Here is a 23469-nt window from a genome sequence, read left to right as displayed (position 1 = left end):
CAAAAATGCGTCCGGTCCCTGCAGTAGATTACCGGTACTGGGACACCCCAGGTGGGAATAGGTTTCATGCCTTGGCCTGTTTTCCCTGGCGGACCAGTGGCCGCCATCCTCCAGAGGCCATTGGACAGTCAGGTTTGAGTCTGCAGTCGTCACTGGGGGGCCTCATGGGCTGGGGGTGGAGTTGGCCCTTTCCTCCCCGTCCCAACGAGACTCTGAGTCACCTCCAACGAACGGCCTCTCTGGCTCCTGATTAAGCTGCTTAACAGCCGTGATCCCAGAGACTCAGAAACAAATCTTGGAACCCAGTGGCTTTGAAAAGAAATTCATCCGGACCCCACAGTAGGTTACTGTCACCAGGCCATGCCAGGGAGGAAAGGGTGCTGTCTCTCTACCTGCTCCCCTTGGCGGCTCGGTGGCCACCATCCACCAGAGGCCATTGGACTATCAGGTTTGGGCCTGTAGTGACAAGACGCATGGAGCCTCATGAGATGGGGGTAGAGTAAGCCCTTTCCTTCCTGTCCCAACAAGACCCAAAGATGTCGCCCACGAACGGCCTCTCTGGCTCCTGATCAAGCTGCTTAATGGCCATGATCCAAGAGACTCAGGAACAAATCTTGGAACCCAGCAGGTTTTAGCAGAAATCCCTCCAGATTTAATTGTTAAAATTCCAGAATTTCAAAATTGCGTGACTACTACTGCAGCCGCATGACATCATATGTTATTCATAACCAGCAATAGAAAACAAATTGTCTACTGTTGCCTTTTCAGCAGATCTGAGTGTTGGGGTAAAATCCCAAATAATAATGGTGGGTCTGGTGTCAAAATATTGGATGTGATCAAAGTCGAGAGAGAGTAATGTGGAAATCATCTGCCCCACAGGTAGGGGGAGGGTGTGGGACGGGGGTATACTGGGGTTGTTGGGGGTGGAGAATGGGCACTGGTGAAGGTACGAGTGTTTCATTGAATGACCGAGACTTAAACCCGAAAGATTTGTAACTGCTCTCACAGTGATTCAATAAATAAAATTATAAAAAATGAAAAAATTATAGTAAGTACCAAGCACACTGGCATTTACTGAAAAGATAGGAATTGTTACTAACCAGCTAAACCTCCTGATTGTGAGTTTTTTTCCCCTTTTGTTAGAAGAAAAAGGAATAGAATCTCTGTACCCTGTAATTTTTTCATTTTGAAAGCCTGTGTCCCTAGGCAAACTTTTCCAGTTTTAGAGCCAAATTAACTGTTGTTATGGAAAGGATTTGATCTAAAATTCCTTAATCTTTTTAAACATGACACTTAAATTTTTGTCTTACTTAAGTATTCACATCGTCAGTGTTTAACAGTGAGAATTTGCTTTAAAGACAACTATTATTCAGTGGAGATGTTATCCAAATCATTCACAGGCTTGTCTTATTTTGACTGGGGGGGGGGGCACACTGGCTGCCGGAGAACGGAAGGGTGTGTTATTCCAGGATCAGTGCTCAGGGATTGCTTCAGCAGTTCTACAGGACTGTATGGAGACTCAAGCCTAGGCCTCCCACTGCAAAGCTTGAGCTCCAGCCCACTGAGTTATCTCTCTGGTCCTCATTTACAGGCTTTTAAACCACCTGTTTACTTAACCGATAGCACAGTGGGTAGGGCATTTACCTTGCACACGGTTGACCTGGGCTGAATTCCTCTGTCCTTCTCGGAGAGCTCGGCAAGCTACCAAGAGTATCCTGCCCGCTCAGCAAAATCTGGCAGCTCCCCGTGGCGTATTCAATATGCCCAAGGCAGTAACAAGTCTCGCAGTGGTGCCCACTCGAGCAAATCGATGAACAACCGGAGGACAGTGATACAGTGCTGTAGTTTACTTAACCATAGTAAGAAAACCAAGGCTGGACAGACAGTACACAGTACAACTTGTAGGCACCTGCTTTACATGAGGCTGACCTGGGTTTGATCTATCACACCTCATAAGATTCTCCAAGTATAGCCAGGAGGCAGGTGTAAGCCCTGAGCATGGCTGGGTATGGCCCAAAAAAGAAAATAAAAGACAAAGAAAAGAGAACCAGATATAAGTTATCTACTCTTTTGATTTTGAAAGTCTAATCTTAGCATTGCTAGGAAAGATCTACCCCCACCCCACCCTGCTCCTGCCCAGAAAAGTTAAGTCTGGCCTTCAGAAGAACTAGTGGCTTTCAACTCACTTTTTTTTTCTTTTTGGGTCACACACAGCAATGCACAGGGGTTAGCCCTGGCTCTTCACTCAGGAATTACTCCTGGCGGTGCCTGGGGGACCATATGGGATGGATGGGAACCAAACCCAGGTTGGCCGCGTGCAAGGCAAATGCTCTACCCACTGTGCTATTGCTCCAGTCCCTCAACTCACTTTTTACATACTTATTTGACTAGGACATTCTCTCATTTTTGTTTTATTTAGTTTTTATTTTTCACCTTGCACTTTATATAAATACCACAGAACATACTCTTTTGAGAAGGGAAAATTATTGCTTTTGTTAGGCCAAACACAACGGGGATAAATTATCATAAGTGCCTCCTAGGTGAAAATATCTATGCTTAAAAAATGAGGGCAATGTATTAAGTAGAAATCAATAAGTTGTATGATTCAGGCTTTACAAAAGGCTCAAAGTACTCAGAACTGGTAGGTTCAAAATCAAAGGACAAAAGGCCAATGCATAGAATGATTTACTGTCTTAGAACATCTCTCCTCTCTGGAGATGTCTTCTTGGCAAACTGTGAAACCAGTGACCCAGGATACAGATCTAGGTTACCCAGTCACTAAATCTAAACAGTGGGTCCCTGGCTCAAACACATATATGGGGGAAGGAAGGTCAGATCACTGGTGACATAGGACAGTAGTGGAGACTCAAGGGCACTATGGTAGCAGCCGGGTGCAGTAACTTTGTACATCAATGCCATAAATTTAAACACTATTACAACTCTATTACCTAAACTACAATTAAAAATTATAAGTAATTTTTAAACCTGAAAACAAAACGAAGATAAAGGTCAGAGAAGTGGTGATAAGATTTGGTATATGCTTGAGGCTGAACTGGGGATTATGAAGTACTGAACTGTCAATACCTTCCACTCTATTCTAAGATATTAAAAGAAAACTAGGATGAAATGTCAATATTCACTATAGTAACTTATTGATTTAGAGTAACAGGAAGCTTGTTTTTAGAAGACCTGATTTCACCTGGCTCTGTTGATACTTACAAATACCTAGTTTCCCAGATTTTTCCTCCTTCCTAAAGTAAGATTTAAAAATGATCCACCTGGTATTTTTCCCAAAGAGTGTATGATCTGATCTTTCCTGCCTATACAAAAGTTACAAGTCTTTGAAAATTTTCTAGAAGAGGAATATTAGAAAACATAACTCAAGAACAGCAATTCTTTGAACAAGTAGCATTGGTGTCACCTAGAAATGTGGTATAAATGCAAAGTCTAGTGCTGGAGAGAGAGAGAGAGAGAGAGAGACAGAGAGAGAGAGAGAGAGAGAGAGAGATGGAGACAGTGAGAGAGACGAAGAGAATGGGAGAAGAGCTTCATAGGGATTAAGGCACATATCTCAGCACCACATAGTTCCCTGAGCACTGCAGAGAGTGACTCCCGAGCACAGAGCCAAAATTGGCCCCCAAGCACTTCTGAGATGTGTTCCTAACATGGCCCCTGCACAAAATGCATATTCTGGGCTCTTAATCCAAACCCTCTGAATCTGGAACTCTATTGTAGGGCTCAGACCTGCTTTTTACCAAATCATCGCCGTGATTAAAAAGTTGATGCCTATTTATGATCCACTGAATGAGACCTGGGGCTGAAGTCAGGCAGATCACTGTTGAAACCCTAACTCTATCACTCATTAGCACAAACAAACCTGAACAAAAGTAGCAAAACTAATCCTTCCTTTCCTTCCTTCCTTCCTTCCTTCCTTCCTTCCTTCCTTCCTTCCTTCCTTCCTTCCTTCTTTCCTTCCTCCCTCCCCCTCCCTCCTTCTCTCTCTCTCTCTCTCTCTCTCTCTCTCTCTCTCTCTCTCTCTCCTCCCCTCCACTCCACTCCCCTCCCCTCCCCTTCCCTCTCCTCTCCTCTGTTTTTGGGCCACACCGGGAGAGGCTCAGGGATTACTCCTGGCTCTGACTTAGGAATCACTTCTGGCAGGCCTATGGGGTGCTGCAACTGAGTCCAGGTTGGCCAATTGCAAGACAAGTGCCCTACCTGCTACACTAACTCTCCAGCCCCGACATGCTCATTTAAAAAACAGGAACAGGCCCAGCTCAAGAGCTGCTTCACATGTGGGAGCCTGAGGTTCCCTGGCACCACCTGATCCATGAGCACTATTGCTGCAGACCCTCAAAAATATAAAAAGTAAAATGGAAATAATATACAACTCAAAATGATGTTGAAGATGAAATGTGGAGCCTTGGCATTTGATGCATGGCACACAGAGGGTCCTGCGTGGATATTAGGACTGATTTCACTATTATTTTACAGTGAAACATGAAATAGCAATGATAGAAGTCCCACTGTTCTTTTCCTCCCAGTGTTCTACCTGTTATATACCTTACATTATCATGATCCACAATTTCCCCTTTCAATTTTCTTTACCTTACCTTGTGCTGTGCATTCAGCTATCTGAGACACCACTCCTGTATCATTTTCTTTTTCTCCTGACCATGCGTAGACGTACAAGCTTGTGTGAGAAGAGCCAGCATCCAGCACAATTCCATACTGAACAAAGCAAATTAAGAATTTATTAGCATTACATTATTTTTATCCATATTCATCTTGAAACAAAACAAAGGCAACAGATGTAGTTTCTAAAAAATACAAAAGGAAAACATTCTAATTAAAGAGGAACATGGAAATTAGGGCTGGGGAAGACTATGTCTGGCATTGTCCTAATCATAAGTGCTACCAGAACAGCAATCCCTTTAGAACAGCAGGTCTCCATGTTGGTTGCATTATCAGAAATGTTAGGGCCTTACACACATACACACATTACTAAATTCTGAAATTACTTTAAATAGTAATAACAATAACGCACTTATTGTGTAATAACAATAACACATGCACTTATCTAGGATGAAGACTGAGTATCAGTATTATTTAGAAGCTTCTCAGTTGGCCCTAATGTACAGGTAAGATTCATAACCATGTACTGAAGTAGTAAGATTTGTGGAGGAAATAACCACAAATCCAGTAGTTCAAAAATTTACATGCATATCAGAATCAAATTAGAATAATTCACTAAAGTTTATTAAAAGTAAACCACTTCATAAATTGGAGGTGATGGGAGAAAATTTGTTCTTGTAACATACCATTTTGTGGAAATCAGATTGTAATTCTACCAGAGTGATATCCAATTTTCTATAATTCTACAAAGTGATACCAAAATTTCTAGAGTCACCTCTCCATAATAAAATCAGTTTCACGTACATCAATGACTAAACTGATAGAAAATGAGTCAATTTATTCCTGTGAACCCATTGAGGTCTTAAAACTTTCGAGGAAAAAATGACAAGCAAGCAGACATTACTTTACTCTTCTACAAGCTAACTGGCATATCATTTTACCTGAAATTATTCTGAAATTACTTGAAATAGTAATAACAATTAACAGCCAGCCAGCCTGGATAAATGGGAGTAAACACTTCTCTTCATAGGACTTACTAGTATACAAAATAAGAAAAGCAAAGCTTTTGTTGTGACCATAATTTTCTTAAACACTCTGCCCTCCATGGATCAGAGAGAGCCTTTCACTCCTCCAGGGTTTAATTGTTCTTTAAAATGCATATTCCACCATCTATGTATATCATCTTTTATACTTTGGCAACTTCAAAACCTGACCTAACCATTGCCTGGACCTTGTTAAAATTAAGGTTGCATAAGATTTTACTTCCTTCTTGTGGAGTTCAACCAGTGCCTTGTATATCCTTGATATTAACCCCTTATCAGAAGGGTATTGGGTGAATATCCTTTCCCATTCTGTAGGCTGTCTTTGTGTCCTGGTCGCTGTTTCTTTTAAGGTGCAGAAGCTTCTTAGTTTAAGATAGTCCCATTTCCAATCCAATCAGAAAATGGGGCAATGAAATGAACAGAAATTTTCTCAAAGAAGAAATCTGAATGGCCAAAAGGCAAATAAAAAAATGCTCTACATCTCTAATCATCAGGGAGAAGCAAATCAAAACAACAATGAGATATCATCTCACACCAAAGAGACTAGTACACATCAAAAAGAACAAGAACAACCAGTGTTGGTGAGGATGTGGGGAGAAAGGGACTCTTTCATTGTTGGTGGGAATGCCAATTGGTCTAGACTTTCTGGAAAACAATATGAGCATTCCTTTAAAAACTAGAAATTCCATATGACCCAGAAATACCAATTCTGGGAATATAACCCGAGGGTGCAAAAAAGCACAGTAGAAATGACATCTGCACCTGTATGTTCATTGCAGCACTGTTCACAATAGCCAGAATCTAGAAACAACCCAAGTAACAGAGAATAGACAACTGGTTAAAGAAATTTTGGTACATCTACCCAATGTAATATTGTTCAGCTGTTAAGAAAAATGAAGTCATGAAATTTGCTTATAAATGGACAGTCATGGAGGGCATCATGCTAAGTGACATGGGTCAAAAAGAGTGGGACAGACATAGAATGACTGCACTCATCTGTGGAATATAAAATATCATAATATGAGACTAACACCCAAGGACAGTAGAGACAAGGGCCAGGAAGATTGCTCCATGGCTGGAAGTCTGCCCTATAAGCTGGAGCAGATCTAGGCAGCTGGGATAGAAAAGGGACCACTAAGTCAATGATGGTTGGAGGAATCGCTCAGGATGGGAGATAAAGGACCAAACATGATGGCCTCTTAGTATCTGTATTACAAACCATAATATAGGGAGATAGTAAGAGGGAAATTGTCTGCCATAGAGGCCGTGGGAGGGGTGGAACGAGGGTAGGGAGGGATACTGGGGACATTGGTGGTGGAAAATGTACACTGGTGGAGTGATGATATATATGATCATTATATGACTGAAACTCAATCATGAACTTTTTAACTGTAGCTCATGGTGATTCAATAAAAAAAAGATTTCACTTCCTTACTTAGGTCAGTTTATGTCTTTGGTTAGCAAGAAGCAGCTCTGGAAGACAGACCCTTAAAGATTTAAGGTGGTGAAATACTTAGGGAAGAATATGAAGCGGTTTTTAGAATAGGGACAGCCAGCAATGAGTTTCTCAGGAAGTACAAAGAAGTTGCTTCACTCTGTCAGTAGCATCACCCCTGTATCATTTTCCTTTTGGAGATGCAGAAACTGAGGTCTGATAAGACCAACTGGTATCAGATAGAGAAGCATGGACTACTCTGAAAAGGAGAAACTTCAAAAGGAGCAAAATAATAATTAATGAAAAAGAGAACCATGAGAAATTCTTAGCTTTTCTTTCAATGGCTTCTAGTGATAGATAGTGTACCTCATGTACCTCTCAAATTAAGATGTTGAATTATTTTACTTTATGGGGTACCCTCTGCTCTTTTCCTCTGGAAAAGCCTGTGTTTTCTTTTACTTTTTACCAGTCTTTCCTCCTTCTCATAATTCCTAAATACAATTGTACTTAAAAAAAATCAGTTGACTAATAATGTGTACCCTTCTCTTCCCACTGTCCCTTATGTGATCATGAGGTTTGGAAGTGAAAACAGAAGATACCAAGTTTTCTGGTTTTTTTGTTTGTTTGTGGGGTGGAGTGATAGAAACGAGGGTGCCAAGGCTTCTCCAGAGGGGAAGACACCTTCATTCTTCTCTTGATGAACACGAGAAAGCTCTGTGCCCAGGACTAGTGCCTTTGTAATCCCAGCAGTGGATCCCTGCTAAAGCCTCAGTCTCCTCAGAGCCTCAGTTTGCTCATCTGTACAATTTACTCCGTGTCTATTCTGTCTTATACAGTTGACTTTGGGCTGGAGCAATAGCACAGCGGTAGGGCGTTTGCCTTGCACGTGGCTGACCCGACCGACCTGGGTTCAATTCCTCCACCCCTCTCGGAGAGCCCGGCAAGCTACCGAGAGTATCTCGCCCTCATGACAAAGCCTGGCAAGCTACCCGTGATGTATTCGATATGCCAAACACAGTAACAACAAAGTCTTCAATGGAGATGTTACTGGGCCCGCTTGAGCAAATTGACGAACAACGGGAGGACAGTGCTACAGTGCTACAGTTGACTTTATTGAGAAAACCTTCCTACTGTTTAGACTTCCTCTATCTCTGGTCTCATCCCCACCTTCATCCCCTCTGGTAATTTATATTATCTAAATCCACTAGTTTGTATTTGGAGGAGGGTACCGGAGACTTAACACAGGCTCTCATACATACAAAACAAGTACTCCACTCAGTTACATCTCTAGCCTCCTCATTTATTTTATTTTGTTTTGTCCATTAATCTGCTTTATTTCTTTATAGTCCATATATAGAAAAACCCTCCAATATTTGTCTTTCTGGGTAAATCTCTCTAAAATCAAAAAACAAGAGACAACTAGATTGTCAGATAATCTACTTCTATTCGACTCTGCACATATAAGATATTTAACTCCTGAGTTTTGTCATTCAGTTACTCTCAAACTATCCTGCCTGAAGAATCCCACCATTTTACTGCAAATAGCAAAATAGCTGAATAGTATTCCGTTACATATTATTACCAGCTCTTCTTTGTTTGATTTGAATTTGGGGTTTTTAGATTATCTGTATACACACATATGTATACATACATAAAGTCATCTGGACATATAGTTTCACTTTTATTTCCATTCTGGATTTTTTATTTGTTTCTTGTTGTCTAATTCCCCAGGCTCTTCCAGTCTTTATAAAATGTGTGCTGAATTTTATATAGCTATCATTTTACAATTCATTTAGCTTCAACCTAAGATAGTTTTTGATCATGCATGTGATTTTCTCAATCATAAGATCTCCATAAGTTATGTTGAGAAGCAGGCCTAGAAAAATGAACAGTCAAAAAGTGCTTGTTTGGGTCCTAGAGACACTGGCATAGGGGGGCATTTATAAAAACATGGAGAGGTGAGTGAGACAGACCCTAAGGTCACAGGCAGTGGAGGCCATATGAGAGTGGGGGCACACTCCACCTCAGGATGGAAATCATTTCATCTGAAAATAACACAGTCTTCTGGGTAAATCTCTCTAAAAGCAAAAAACAAGAGACAACTAGATTGTCAGATAATCTACTTCTATTCGACTCTGCACATATAGGATATTTAACCCCTGAGTTTTGTCATTCAGGCAGTTATTTTCAAACTATCCTGCCTGAAGAATCCCATGAGTCACCTAGCAAATGTTCTAGAGCACTTGCCCAGAAAACCCTGTACCTTAGATTCCATTCTTCTCTGACTCTCAGGTTAGGTTCTACTTTCCTAATTCATGTCTGGAGGCTTGTAGTTTTTCTCTAAAGACCACACTTAGCACAATGTAGAACTACGTTTACGTGGCTATCTGATTAGAACTCTCTTCTCTATTAGAAGGGTAAGCTCCAATGGGGAAGGTATGCTCCTATCCAGCACCCACCCTCATATATCCCATTATAATTAAGTAAAAGGAATGAATTCAAAATTAGTGAATCGAATGAATGTGGTTCCTAGATGTCTTTCCTTTTTTTCCTAATATAAGTTATTATTTGATTTAATAATAATAAAAAATAAGTTCTAGTGGGGTTGAATTCCACTGTTCTACTACCCAGCCAAAACTTAAACCAGAAAACAAGGGCAATCACAGCGATATTTAACTTCTAACAGTCCCTTCAAACATACTGATTCTTCAGACTCCGCTAAAATTCCCTGTAGCTTTTAGCAATAACTTTGGCAACTCCATTACTTACTCTCACTGATTCCTTCTGAATAAACAAAGCTTATCCTTTTGAGAGGGACTCTGTTACTCCACAAATAAATCAGTTCTCCATTAGCTACAGCTGTGCTGGAGGGCACATAAATAGAGATTCTTTTCTTTTTTTTTCTTTAACTGAAGATTACTAGACCTTTCCTAAAGATTACAGGTTTTTTTTAAATTATTGCTTGTTTTTATCTTTTAATGGTGATAAAATATAGACTATTTTAACCATTATTATGTATATAGTTAATTAAGTGTATAGTTATAGTCTATACCATTAAATGCATATCATTACCATGTAACTATCACACCAAGCTGGGTGCTATTCTTTTTTAACTAAACATTAGGATCCAGTGGAATAAAGTTATATGTTTTCCAGAAATATTAAGGTTGAAAATTGGAGCAAAATTTTTTACAAATTCTCCATACAAAAAGAAGCTATGTTTATCTAAGAACAGTACAATAAGTTCTTTTAAAAAATTAAAAAGCAGATGCTAGGGCAAAGCAATTATCCTTTTGATCAGTTGACAGTACTGGGAGTGACTGTTCAGTGGCCATAACACACCCTAGAATGCATCTCTTTTAAAGCAGTCTTGATAACTGATATAAATAAGGGGTCCTAACGTGCTGGATACTCAAAACTGAGTCACTGGTATTAGTCTGTTTTATCTTTACAACCATCTGCAAGTGGTTATTATCTTCATTTTCCCCATAAGAAAACTGAGTCACGGAGAGGTATATTTAGGTAACAAAATACAAGAGCTAGAAATATGAAGATAATTTGGGTATGAAATCACAGTAATTTAGTTCCTTAATTGCTCCACATTTCACATATCTTTCATTCTTTCATTCCCCTTTTTTCTTTTCAAAGAAGTAACTAATTTACAAGCATGTAAATGTTTATATGTGTTAAGGATACAATATTCCATATTATGCCACACTAATATCCTCCTACTCTACAGAACCTATTCAGTCACTACCCCTACTCCTACCATAAGTGGGAGGTCTGAGTCTAAGGATGTGATTTCATTGGACATTGTCTATTCCTTTACTTTGTTTATGTGGCACTTAAGTGAAATCATCTGACACTTGTCCTTCTGATCCATTTGCTAAGCACACACACCCCTCTAGTTCCATCCATATTGTAGCAAAGGGCAAGGTTTCATCTTATCTTACAACTGAATAGTATTCCACTGTGTAAATACACAACTGCTAATTGAGGGGAGGAGATTCCCAGTGATGCTCAGGAGTTCTGCAGGTTGACTGGCAGCTGTTCACCAATAGTGTTTCCAGTGCAACACACGGGCTTGAAGATATGCTACTTGGGTCCTTCAGTGTCTGGATATCAGGACCACCCACAGGGGTGCTGGGGGCCTCCATAGACACACTCAGAGGATCTTGTGGCCTTCAAGAGCTGCATCCAGCAATGGTGGGGGACCATGTGGTGCCAGGAATCAAACCGGGTCTGGGAACCTGGCTTCATAATACATCTTCATTCATTCATCTGTCTGGGATATGTGGGTTGTTTTCAGATCTTGCTACTGTAAATAGTGCTGCAATGAACATGGATGTTCACAGGTTCTTTTTTAGTGTTTCTGTGTTCTTGGGATAGATATGTAGGAGTGGGATTGCTAGTTCATATAGTAGTTCTATTTTTAAATTTTTTTGAAATCTCCATACTGTTTTTCATTGAGGCTGAACCAGTTTACATTTCCACCATAGCTAGTGAGGATTACTTTGACTCTGCATCTCTGTCTCATTGTTCTGATATTCATTTTCCTGATCATAAGTGACATTGAGATTTTATTTTTCACATGCCTGTGGACCATCTTGTGTCTTCTTTGGAGAAGTGTCCAATCAGCAATTCTCCCCATTTTTAAATGTAATTATTTTATTGTTGAGTTTTTTGAATTCTTTATATATCCTGGATATTAACCCTATTTCAGATATATGGTGTGTGAATATTTTCTTATTCAGTACAATGTCTTCTTTATTTCAGTGACAGTTTCACAGTGCAGAAGCTTTTCAGTTTGACATAATTCCATGTGTTTATTTCTGCTTTTGTCTTCCTTGCTAACAGAGCCAAATTACTAAGGATACTATTAAAGTCAATATCAAGGAGCGTTTGTCTTTTCTTCTTCAGTTTATTCTATAAATTTGGGTCTAACATCTAAGTTTTTAATCCATTTTGAGTTAACTTTTGTGCATGCTGTGAGATAATGGTGATGTTTCATTCTATGGAAAGTAGCTATCTGGTCTTCCTACCACCATTCATTGAAGAGTCTTTCTTTTTAAATTTTATGCTCTTAGGCTGGAGAAGTAGTAAAGTGTGCAGGGCACTTGCCTTGCAAGTGGCTGACTTGGATCTGATCTCCGGCACCCCATATGGTCCTTCAAGGCTGCCAGGAGTGATCTCTGAGCACAAAGTCAGATGTAAGTGCTGAGCACCTCTGGGTGTGACAAAAGAAATAAAGAAGGAAGGATGTGACCAGGCAAATAGGCTGAAAATATGTTAAGTAACATAAGCTATTAATAATTGAGTGTCCATGGTGGGGGGAAGGTATCTTGCTCCATTATTCACTTTATCTCTCTTTTTTTTTGCCACACTGGAAATGATCAGGTCTTGCTTCTGGCTCTATACTCTGGTATCAGTCTCAGCAGGGCATGGGGATGTCACCTGGGGTGCTGGGTATCAAATCTGGGTCAGCTTCACTCAAGGCAGGTGTACCCACTCTACTATTGCTCTATCCCTCTCTTGATTCTTTAGAGGAATTTATGAGCAATCAGTGATCATTTCCTCATAGAAATGGAGAAACTGAGACTCAGATTAAATCCTGTGACTACAAGAGCAGTGCTGTGGTTCAAACCTACACTGTGAAACTCCATGTTCCATGTTGTGTTACAATATGGGCTGACAGACGAAAAGCAAGAAGGACTGGGGCTGGAGAGATAGTACAGCAGGTAGGGCATTTGCTTTGCATATGACTGACCTGGGTTCAATTTCCAGTATCCCACATGGCCCCCTGAGAACTTCTAGGAGTGATTCCTGAGTGTAGAGCCAGGAGTAAGCCATGAGCATTGCTGGGTGTATCTCCCCAAAGCAAAGAATCAGAAAAAGGGGGTAGAGGACAATTTCTGCATCTATAATGTTGATCTAGAAAGACTGATGGCCATTTCCCTCTAAATTGAATCATGCTGAGATTGTGTGAGACATAACTGTCCCAAGGTGTTCATCTTGATGTTTAATGGTTCCCTGAGATGTCTGATAAGGCTAAGAATCTCTCAAACTAACCCCTGACCTCCATGGAAAATTCTGGCATTAACTATAATTTCTTCACCATGGCATGAACAGGCCTCTTCTTCTCTAATCTGCACTCAGCTGAAATGAATGCTGGGGTCATGAATCTGAGCATCTCTCTGTTTGAAGTCCTTCATTACTGTCCATTGTAAACATCTTGAAAATATTTAAAACACATAATTTCCTGGGATTCACTCACCAAGATTTTCAGTGAATCTTGGGAAAGGTTCTAGGCATAAATACCTTCTAAAAGTCCCTCAGGTATTTCGAATGTAAAGTTTGAGCACCATTTCATTTAATGAATGAGATGCCTCCTCATGAGCTGGGCATAGAAAGCTCAGACTTGAGTCTTCTCTTCCTCTGTTTTCTTCATGTCACCATATTCCATATTTTAGCCACACTGGATGGCTGGTGATTTCACCAAAGTCTATTTGCTCTTCCAAGTTGCCACTTTTCCATACATGAAGAGTCACTCTCTAAAACATATCCAACCTTACCTTCTAGCAAATATAGCATTTGGGTAGTCTTCAGGTGACCAGGCATAGTCAATCTTCCTCCTCTGGATATCTATTGTTCTGTGATCCTATCTCGTTATTATCACTCCTCTATTTTATTGACAGTAGTTGTACAAATGATTCTTTCCTATATAAAGTGATAAAGTGATACTTCAAATACCTCTTGTGCCTCCTTCACATCTCCTTGGCCACCTTTTACTTCAGTACTTTCTCATCTCCTCATCTCTCTATTTTTGCTCAGAGGTATCCCTTCTGCTGTTGAGTAAGTCACCATGGCATCCAGACAGTCGCTCTCTCAGACAAGGCAACCCTAGACCTATGGGGATGAAAGCCATGGGCTCACTCCCAGCGATGGATTCCAATGTGCTTTATTGAGTCTGGGATATGATTCAGCAGTAGAATACATGCCTCACATGCATTGTCTCCACCACTACCACCACCACCACCACATACACACACACACATACACACACACAAACACAAAGGCATCTTTATTATTGCAGGAAAAGCATTAGGCAAAGTGCTTTCTCCATTGCTCTTCAGACAGTCCTAGTGGAATCAAATTGCAGATGTTCAAGGCAGTTATATACTCAGAATGCCTTCTTTGGGTAGCTTTACTTCTTTCTCCGTTTCCCTGGGACTGTCTTTCAAAATAAATATTCTTTATTTAATCCCTATTATTAGAATGTGTTGTTTGGACAAAGTAAAAAAATGAAAAGAATATTAATCTTTGGGTCAGAAAACTGCCTCTAAGTCTTAGCCTCACCTCCATATTAGGGCAAGGGAATTGCAAAGTCTCTCATTCTGTATCTATAATAAAGAAGATAACCTTTCATTCCTCATGGCACTTCTAAGAAGAAAAAATGGAAATAATTTACAAAGGGCAAAGTACTATATAGGAAAATGTTATCATTTTGCTTCAGAAAAATTTCTTTTCTAAATTTATTTTAATTTAATTTTTATTAGTGAAACACCATGAGGTACAGTTGTAGATTTACAAACTTTTTTCCTTGGGTTTCAATTATACAATGATCAAATACCCATCCCTCCACCAGTGCCCATTTTCCACCACCACTAATCCCAGTATCCCTCCCCCGTGCCCCCCATCCTGCCCTGCCTCTGTGGCAGGGCATTCCCTTTTGTTCTCTCTCTCCTTTTGGGTGCTGTGGTTTGCAAAAGAGGAATTGAGTGGCAATCATGTTCGGTCTATAGTCTACTTTCAGCATGCATCTCCCATCCTGGGCGGATCTTCCCAACATCCTTTATTTGGTGCTCCCTTCTCTATCTGAGCTGCCTTTACCCCGAGTGTGTGCGGCTGGCCTCCAAGCCATGGAGTGAACCTCCTGGTACTTATCTCGGCTATTCTTGGGTGTTAGTCTCCTATTTTGTTACTTTATGTTCCCCAGGTGAATGGAATCTTTCTATGTTTACAGAAAAATTTCTTGACTAGTAAATCTTTAAAGAGTAAAATTCTTTGTCCTCTTCTTACTTTTGATCACATCTTATGATCTCACTAATTTCTAAGGACTTACTACATCAATGACATCAGAGACACTAGTTTTAGTGGAAACCTGTGCTAGTCTCCAATAATTAAGGGAGACACTACCACAGGCAAAATTTTATCAAGTGAAACATGACTAATCAGAATTAAGCTCCAAGTTATAATGACAGTGTAGTTTAGAGAGGAGATAAGCAGAGAAGGAAAAAAATCAAGGTGGGGAAAAGAGAACCCAAAGTAATGAGTGAATAGGCATCAGGGCTTCAGTTATATCAGTAATAACTGTGAGAGGTATAGTCATATATCCAAAACACAAGTTGACAGTCAGTGGAATGGGGGGTGGGATGGGGAGGGAATCTGGGAACACTGGTGGAGGGAAGTTGACATGGGTGGAGGGGTTGGTGTTAAATTATTGGATGCCTAAAACTCAACTATCAGTAGCTCTGTAAATCACGGCTCTTTAGTAACAAATTTTAAAACTTACACTGCAATTTTAAGATCTTCCACCCAGATCCTCCAAATTCCAGTAGGCGGGGGTCACACCCACCACCTGGCCCCCTGGCGCCGTGTAATCCCATCAGCGGCCAAGACTTAGAGACTATAAAATCCAGATCCCGGACGAGAGCAGTGCAGTCTCTGCCCCAGCGCCTCGGTGTTCCTTCCCGGAGTCCCTTGGAGGGGAGCGGGTTGAGCTTTCCTCCCCGCCCCGGCCAGGGCTACGGCAGCCGGAGACCTCCAGGACCAGCCACCACCATGCTGAGACCACTCTCCGCACACCTGAAGGTACTGGCAGAGGGACAAAGCCACGCGGGTTCCGGGGCCGAGACCTCCAAGCCTACTCGAATTGGAGTCGAGCATCTTCCACCCAGATCCTCCAAATTCCAGTAGGCGGGGGTCACACCCACCACCTGGCCCCCTGGCGCCGTGTAATCCCATCAGCGGCCAAGACTTAGAGACTATAAAATCCAGATCCCGGACGAGAGCAGTGCAGTCTCTGCCCCAGCGCCTCGGTGTTCCTTCCCGGAGTCCCTTGGAGGGGAGCGGGTTGAGCTTTCCTCCCCGCCCCGGCCAGGGCTACGGCAGCCGGAGACCTCCAGGACCAGCCACCACCATGCTGAGACCACTCTCCGCACACCTGAAGGTACTGGCAGAGGGACAAAGCCACGCGGGTTCCGGGGCCGAGACCTCCAAGCCTACTCGAATTGGAGTCGAGCATCTTCCACCCAGATCCTCCAAATTCCAGTAGGCGGGGGTCACACCCACCACCTGGCCCCCTGGCGCCGTGTAATCCCATCAGCGGCCAAGACTCAGAGACTATAAAATCCAGATCCTGGAACCGCGCGGCCGCATTTGCGGCCGCGCGACATTTTAACAGAACTTTTTTTTTATGACATCTTATTGTCTCATTCCTACTTTGGACAAACTTGCAGGCTATCGAATGTAGCCTGCCCACAGGGCAGAGTCTGGCATACTCCCCGTGGCCTACCAAATATGCCAAATACCAGTAACAATGATGGGTCTCATTCTCCTAAAGAGCCGTGAATATAATCTCAGGGCTAGGATGAAAGAGACGTTACTGGGGCCTGCTCGAGGCAATCGACGATTAACAGCATGATGAAATGAAATGAAATGAAAAATCATCTTACCTCCGCTTTCCTCCCAATTGTTAATGTGATTGAAAATGTAATCTTTAAAAATGGAAATGTGGCTTATATTCTATTTCTATTGAGCATTATATTTCCAAATCCACTTTGAATACCAACTGTGTGCCAGCTCCTCTGTTAGATGCTCTATGGGCTTCATTCCACAGCGGATAGGGCGTTTGCCTTGCACTCGGCTGACCCGGGTTCGATTCCTCCACCCCTCTCAGAGAGCCCGGTAAGCTACCAAGAGTATCCCGCCCTCACAGCGAAGCTTGACAAGCTATCCGTGATGTGTTCAATATGCCCAAAATAGTAACAACAAGTCTCACAATGAAGACATTACTGGTGCTCGCTCTAGCAAATTGATGACAGTGTTACAGTGCTACCTCTTCTGAGATCCAGATCTGATTATCCAGCAGTTTTAACATTTGCCCGTAGATGTCCAATACCTAAAAACAGTTCTTCAAAACTTGAAGTCAAGGGTACAGGAGATAGTGCAACGGGCTGGATGCTTTGCATGTGGGAAGCACAGGTTCAATCCCCAACAGGTTTAGCACAATCAGGAGTGACCTTGAGCACCATTGAGTGTGACCCTCCAAAAAACAAATTTCAACCAAACTCTTTCTTGCCTCCTTCCAAAGTACTAGAGTAGCCTCTTATCTAGACCCCTACATCTGCTCTTAGCCCCCTCTAATTCACTGCAGTGATATTTTCAAAACACAAATCAAATCTTACCACTGGTTCTCCAGTTACTCTTAGGATCAATACAAAAAAATCCTCAACCTGATAAAGCCCTGCTCTCACATCACCCCCTTTAACAAACTTTATCCAATGCAAAGCCTATACTTGCTCTCCAATCACCTTCTAGGACATATCCAACTACTCCCTACTGTGGGACTACTAGCACTTTTTTTTTAAAAAAGAAGACCTCCATGGCCTGTAGAACTTCCCCTTGGAGTTACTCATCATGATTGAAGTAAATAATTTATATCATCTGTTAAAAGGTGTTTTTTTTTTCAAAATGGCATTTCAATCAAATCTGCATTGGTTTTCCAATTCTCAGATAATCCTGGTGCAAGTTTACAAACCACACAAGAAAAGTCTCTTCTGTCACTCCTTATTTTGGATTTTATAATATGTTTAGCCATATTCCTTATCCATTATCAAGCACAAGCTTGAATATTTCAGAGACATTATCAACAAATGTGCTCCAAAGTAGCAATGTCCAATAACCAATAAAACTGTATATTTATGGAAATGCCTTATGTCTACACTGTCCAATTTAAGAGCCTCTAGCCACATGAGACTACTGAGCACTTTAAATGTGGTTAGTGCAATCCAGAGATATTTTAAATGTTATGTTTTTAATTAAGTTTAAACAATTGCTTTTAGCTATTGGTTATCAAATTGAACTGAGGAGGACAAAATCATCCAAAGACAAGTTCCTAAAATATTTTGGCCCTCAATATATGCTAGAAATTAAATTAAAGCTAGTGTATAACCATGGGCCAGAGCTTTAGTACAGCAGGTAAGGAACTTGCCTTGGATGTGGTGACCCAGGTTTGATTCCTGGAATCCCATACAATACCCTGAACCCATCAGGAGTGGTACCCAGAGCACCACAGAGTGTGTCCACCCTAAAAATAAATAAATCTAGTGTATAGCTCCCCAACTGCTAGTTGCATAAATGAAAGTGTCAAATAAACCTACAAAGATACATTTCAGTTGTAGTGTCTGCTTTTCAAATATTCATGCCATTTATTAAAGACTGCCAAAGATCTTTTTCCATTTTTCCAGGCCAACACAACAACACAGAATCACAACAGACTTCAAGCTGACCACTGTGAGGGAGGGAAGGTCACTCATGGCCACAAGTATTCACCAGGAACACTGAGCCCCAGTCTGCCATGAATTTTGCTTCCTAGGAAGCCATCCTCTCCAATTATGCAATAATAAATATGGAGAAAGGTCAAATCAAAAAGGCAATCATGTACTTTGGGAGCTGGTAAACAAATAGCAGAACCAAGATGTAATGAGGCTTCAACTGAGTGAAGTTTTGCCAAGAGAGTCGATGTCACTCTTACCATTAAAAGGCAAGAGACCACTGACCATGAGATTGAATCAGCCTTTCCTGCCAACAAGAGGCTGCTGTGCCAGCCACACTGTGCTGAATTTGTGTGATAAAAGAATACTGGCATAACATCTAAGCCTCTGCAGTATAGCAAGTGATCTGGGTGGGAGATGAAAGTTTCAGAGGCCTGACATTTACATCCACTGCTTAGCTCACGTCCAAGAACTTCAAATATAAGAGAATATATGTACATTGTCTTGGTAGTGAAGTGCCTTAATATATCACCTCCTGCATGTACACATGTACTTGTAACATATTGGTATATCCTGGCCCCTAATATATTTGTTTACTGGAATTTCAATGAGATTTTTAAATTTTAAATTTATATTTATCAATTTAACTCGTGCTTTTTAATAAATTTAATGAAGATTAAAGAACCTATTATCAGGTATTGGCAAGATGGACAAGTCTGAAATTTTATTTTGATTTTATTCTGATGAATTGAAAAGGAAACAGAAAAATAAGTCACAGTAGATTTAGTAAGTCCAACTGTTTTTATAGCTCAAGTGCGAAAATTCTACAAGAAATTTGTCCACCTATGAAGTCTCAAATTACTATATCTATGTATTAAAGTTTACAAAATTGATAAGCACTTATAAAGTTCAGTATTTTGATGACAATAATAATATCAGAATCAGGAGGCAGAGCAATAGTACAGCAAGTAGGGCATTTGCCTTGCATGCAGCTGACCCGGTTGGCTCCCCGGCATCCCATATGGTCCCCCAAGCACTGCCAGGAGTAATTCCTGAGTGCAGAGCCAGGAGCAACCCCTGAACATCCCTGGGTGTGACTCCAAAAGCAAAATGAATAAATAAGATGTTCTTTAAAAAAAAGAAAAAGAAAATACTTTATAAAAGAAATAATAACAGAACCTGATGAAAAGATGCAGCATTGTGCCACATGGCATAAATAATAAGAACTTGATGTAGGGTTCAGGGTATGACTCAGCACCAAAAGTGCCTGGACTGCAAGCATATGAGACTATGAATTCTGTCCCGGTACCACTCTTGTGTCTGAGTGTGATCCCTCTCACTCCGCTCTCTGGAATCCCTCACTGCAACAACAGAATGCACAATCTCTGGTACACAGTCAGGAGTGGGGGAGCACTGCAAAAGATCAATCCCAGGGAACACATCCAGCAAAAGATAAGGGAGCACTACAGTCAGCAAGCACATGTGTGAGCACCACAGCAACCTGGTGAGAACTACAATTAGACTGTATGTGAACACTACTGAGTGTGACTCCAAGTGAACACACACGAAAGCACCAAAATTAAAGTGTGTAGTGTCTTACAAGCACCACAGCCAAGAACATGTGGCCCCTGCTCATCACAGCATCAAAGGAAAGTAAAAATAATAAAAATAGAGATAGTACTAGATAACAGAATGAGATATAACAGATATGGATGCAGCAAATTAAGCATTTGTCTTTGAATATTGGTTTAATTAATTTACTAGGCAAATACTTTCTTATACCAATTGTTTCAATACAGTGAAACAGTAATAATACTCCTTGAATCCAATGGTGTTGACTTGCTCCAGGGCAGTCAGAGCCTCTACTTTTTCTGTGTGCTTTGATTTATTTTTACCCTTTACCTCCCTGGGCCCTACCCAGGCTCCCTTATAAACACACACACACACACACACACACAAACACACATTCACACATTTACATGGGTTTGAATTACCTTACGGTTTTCTGGCAATGGTCTGTTCTGGGTCAGAGCAACAGTGATCAAAGCAATCAGAACCCCAATAAAGGAGAAGCCAATGATGATCAACACATTTCTGGAGAAAAATCTTGTCAATGAACTATCTAAAATTAAAAGCAGAAGAGAAAATACCAGTAAGAACTCAACATTTAACTTCTTCCTTTTTCTGTGTTGTCATGAAAACATCAAAGAATGATAAAAGCTAAACTTTATCTATAAGGCACTTACAAATTAGGAAATAATTCAGAAACATAAGAACTGCTGTGCACTGTGATGAGGGCCAAGATGAAGCTAGTGTCTGGAATATGGAGAATGGGAAAAATTAGGTCAGTGATCAGATATGGAGTGAAGAGAAGAAATATTTTGCAGTTAAATAGGCAAAGGAGGCCTATGAAGGCATAAGTAATATTAACAAGAAACAAAAATGGGGCCGGAGAGATGGTACAGTGTGTTGTAATCTTGCATTCAGACAACCTGGGTTGGTTTGAATTCCAGTACCATCTAAGGTCTCCTGAGCACAGATCCAGAAGTATACCTGAGCGCAGCTGGGTTTGGCCCATTCCTCCTTCCCCCCCACCAAAAATCAAGGACAGATCTTCTCATTCAGAAAGTACCAGTAAATGTTTAAATGAAGAGGTGAAGGAGGGAGAAGAGGAAGAAGAGGAGGAGGAGAATGAAGAAGTAAAGGAGAAGGATGAGAGGGAGGAGGGAAGATAGGAAGAACAAAGGAGGAAGAAGGGAGAAAGAAGGGATGATGGAGAGGGAGGGGCAAAAAGGGGAGGAAAAAGAGGAATGGATGGCGAAAGAGAAGGAGAAAACCTATTATTCCATGACTTTTTTTCTTTATGGGTTATAGCTGGCAATGTTCAGGGGTCACTCCTGGCTCTGCACTCAGGAATTACTTCTGGCATTGCTCCGGGAACCATATGGGATGCTGGGGATCAAACCCCAGTTGGCCACATGCAAGGCAAATGCCCTACCCACTGTACTATTGCTTCAGCCTCACTATTCCATGACTCTTATTCACTTGCACAGTCCTTGGATTTCAAAGACACTTATATAATAACTGATTTAGAATAGCATAGGGTTTATGGATCTTTGAACACCTAGGTTTCTTAAGTCTTATCTGATGAAAAAACATTAAACAACTTCAAGATGAGTTACATTAAAGCAAAAGTTACTGGGCCTGGGAAATGAGTCAAGAGGCTGGAGTCCATGCTTTGCATGTGGAAGCACCAGATTCAATCCCTAGTATTATACAGTCCCCCAGCACCTCCAGGAATGACCCCAATCATAGAGCTAGAAATAGAAAGTACCATGGGTGTGGTCAAATAAATAACACTTCCCCCCAACCCCCAGATAGTGGAAGGTAAAAGTTACCTTGGTCCAAATAAACAAAGCATCTCATGGAGGTGAACAGAAAATAAATTGGTGGTCCGCTTACTCTATTCTGAGAATTCACTCTTTCCTCTCTAAATTTACCAATCAATGCCTGAACTTTTCCCCCTTATACCTCTAAGAAGAAACAATAAAGCAGTAAAGCAGCATTTATAAATTAGATGGGTTCTCCAGAGTAATTTGTTCTTCTCTAAGGAGATGGGATTTAGGTTAAAACAATAGATCATAACCTCCTCTTTTCTCTTGGTTAGTGGCAGCGACTGCATACTAAAATGAGAACCTCTTCAAGCTCTTGAGCAAAAGCTCATATTTAATTCAAAGATCTGTACCTATTTAGGTCTCCAGGCTAGAGCAGATTCTAGAATCTTGAGCCATTCTTCACCCATCAAATCAAAGAGTACAAAACTTAGAAGAAGTGTACTTGTCTAAGGCATCCAAGTAAAGAAACAAGTAAAGAAACAATAGGTGAAATATTGAGCACTTTCCCACTTCTCTCTTCCCAAAAGGACCTCAATTTTGTTCAAACAGCTATTGCTGCCCCTGCCTCCCAGCCCCCCCTCCCATCTCCCCATCCCCCCCCCCCCCACTACCACACACACACATGAATCCAATCTCTAGAGGAGAGGTAGAAATCCCAGCTCTGAGATAATCCCTCCAGTTCTGAGGTGATTTCATTTCCTTGCCAGTGATGGACTGAGTGATGGCATGCCCAACTATGGTCCATGAGATGCTGGAGTAGTGTGCTGGGGTAAGTCTAGAAAAAGGAATGGAAGTATTCTTCCTCGGGCAATGTCCTACTTGAATGAGAGGACATCAACAATGGAAAAGAATAACAATGGAGGGAGCTTGAATTAATGATGGTATGTTGAGTGCTAAAACAACCAACCCTGATCTGATCTTCTTGTGGGACTTACTCTTTGTCGCAAATGAGAGTCAGGATTTTAATTCCTTGAATCTTAAAACACCCTTCTACCAAAAGTATCCTGCCCACACGGCAGAGTCTGGCAAACTTCCCGTGTCGTACTTGATAAGCCAAATACAAGTGACAATGATGGGTCTCATTCTCCTAACCCTGAAAGAGCATTGAATATGGCTCTTTTAAAATCACAGGGCTTGGAAGAAGGAGATGTTACTGGTGCCTGCTCGAGGCAATCGACGAACAACAGGATGATCGTGATCATGATCCTACATATAGAGTGGCAGAAGTATACTGTTTAATGCCAGGGCTCTGGAATCTAGAAAAAACCCACTAAGTGCTACTTAGCTAGATTTCCAAACTTGGGATATTAAAAAACATAATTCAAAATAAGAATGTGCTTTATAGGAACAATAGCAAATCTAATACCAAAGACAGCTCCCAGGAGCAGTGTTTCTAAATGCAAGTAGGA

At 41.1% G+C, this 23469-nt stretch overlaps 1 protein-coding gene across 3 annotated transcripts in view; it reads right to left on the bottom strand.

Moving 5' to 3' along the window:
* The window catches only part of ENTPD1 (ectonucleoside triphosphate diphosphohydrolase 1), a 116875-nt gene that overhangs the window by 31320 nt on the left and 62086 nt on the right, over window positions 1-23469 (bottom strand). For 2 of the 3 annotated variants that reach the window (XM_056121054.1, XM_056121055.1), the window contains 2 exons: window positions 20660-20787; window positions 4611-4728 (listed from right to left, as the gene is read on the bottom strand). In XM_056121054.1, coding sequence (XP_055977029.1) covers window positions 4611-4728; window positions 20660-20787 — 246 coding nt within the window. The remainder of the gene's footprint in view (window positions 1-4610; window positions 4729-20659; window positions 20788-23469) is intronic. The other variant, XM_056121056.1, reaches the window with a different exon arrangement.

The sequence above is a fragment of the Sorex fumeus genome, unplaced genomic scaffold, assembly GCF_029834395.1.
Source record: "Sorex fumeus unplaced genomic scaffold, SorFum_2.1 ptg000043l, whole genome shotgun sequence".
Lineage (NCBI taxonomy): Eukaryota > Metazoa > Chordata > Mammalia > Eulipotyphla > Soricidae > Sorex > Sorex fumeus.
This window is presented reverse-complemented; position numbering and strand designations above follow the sequence as displayed.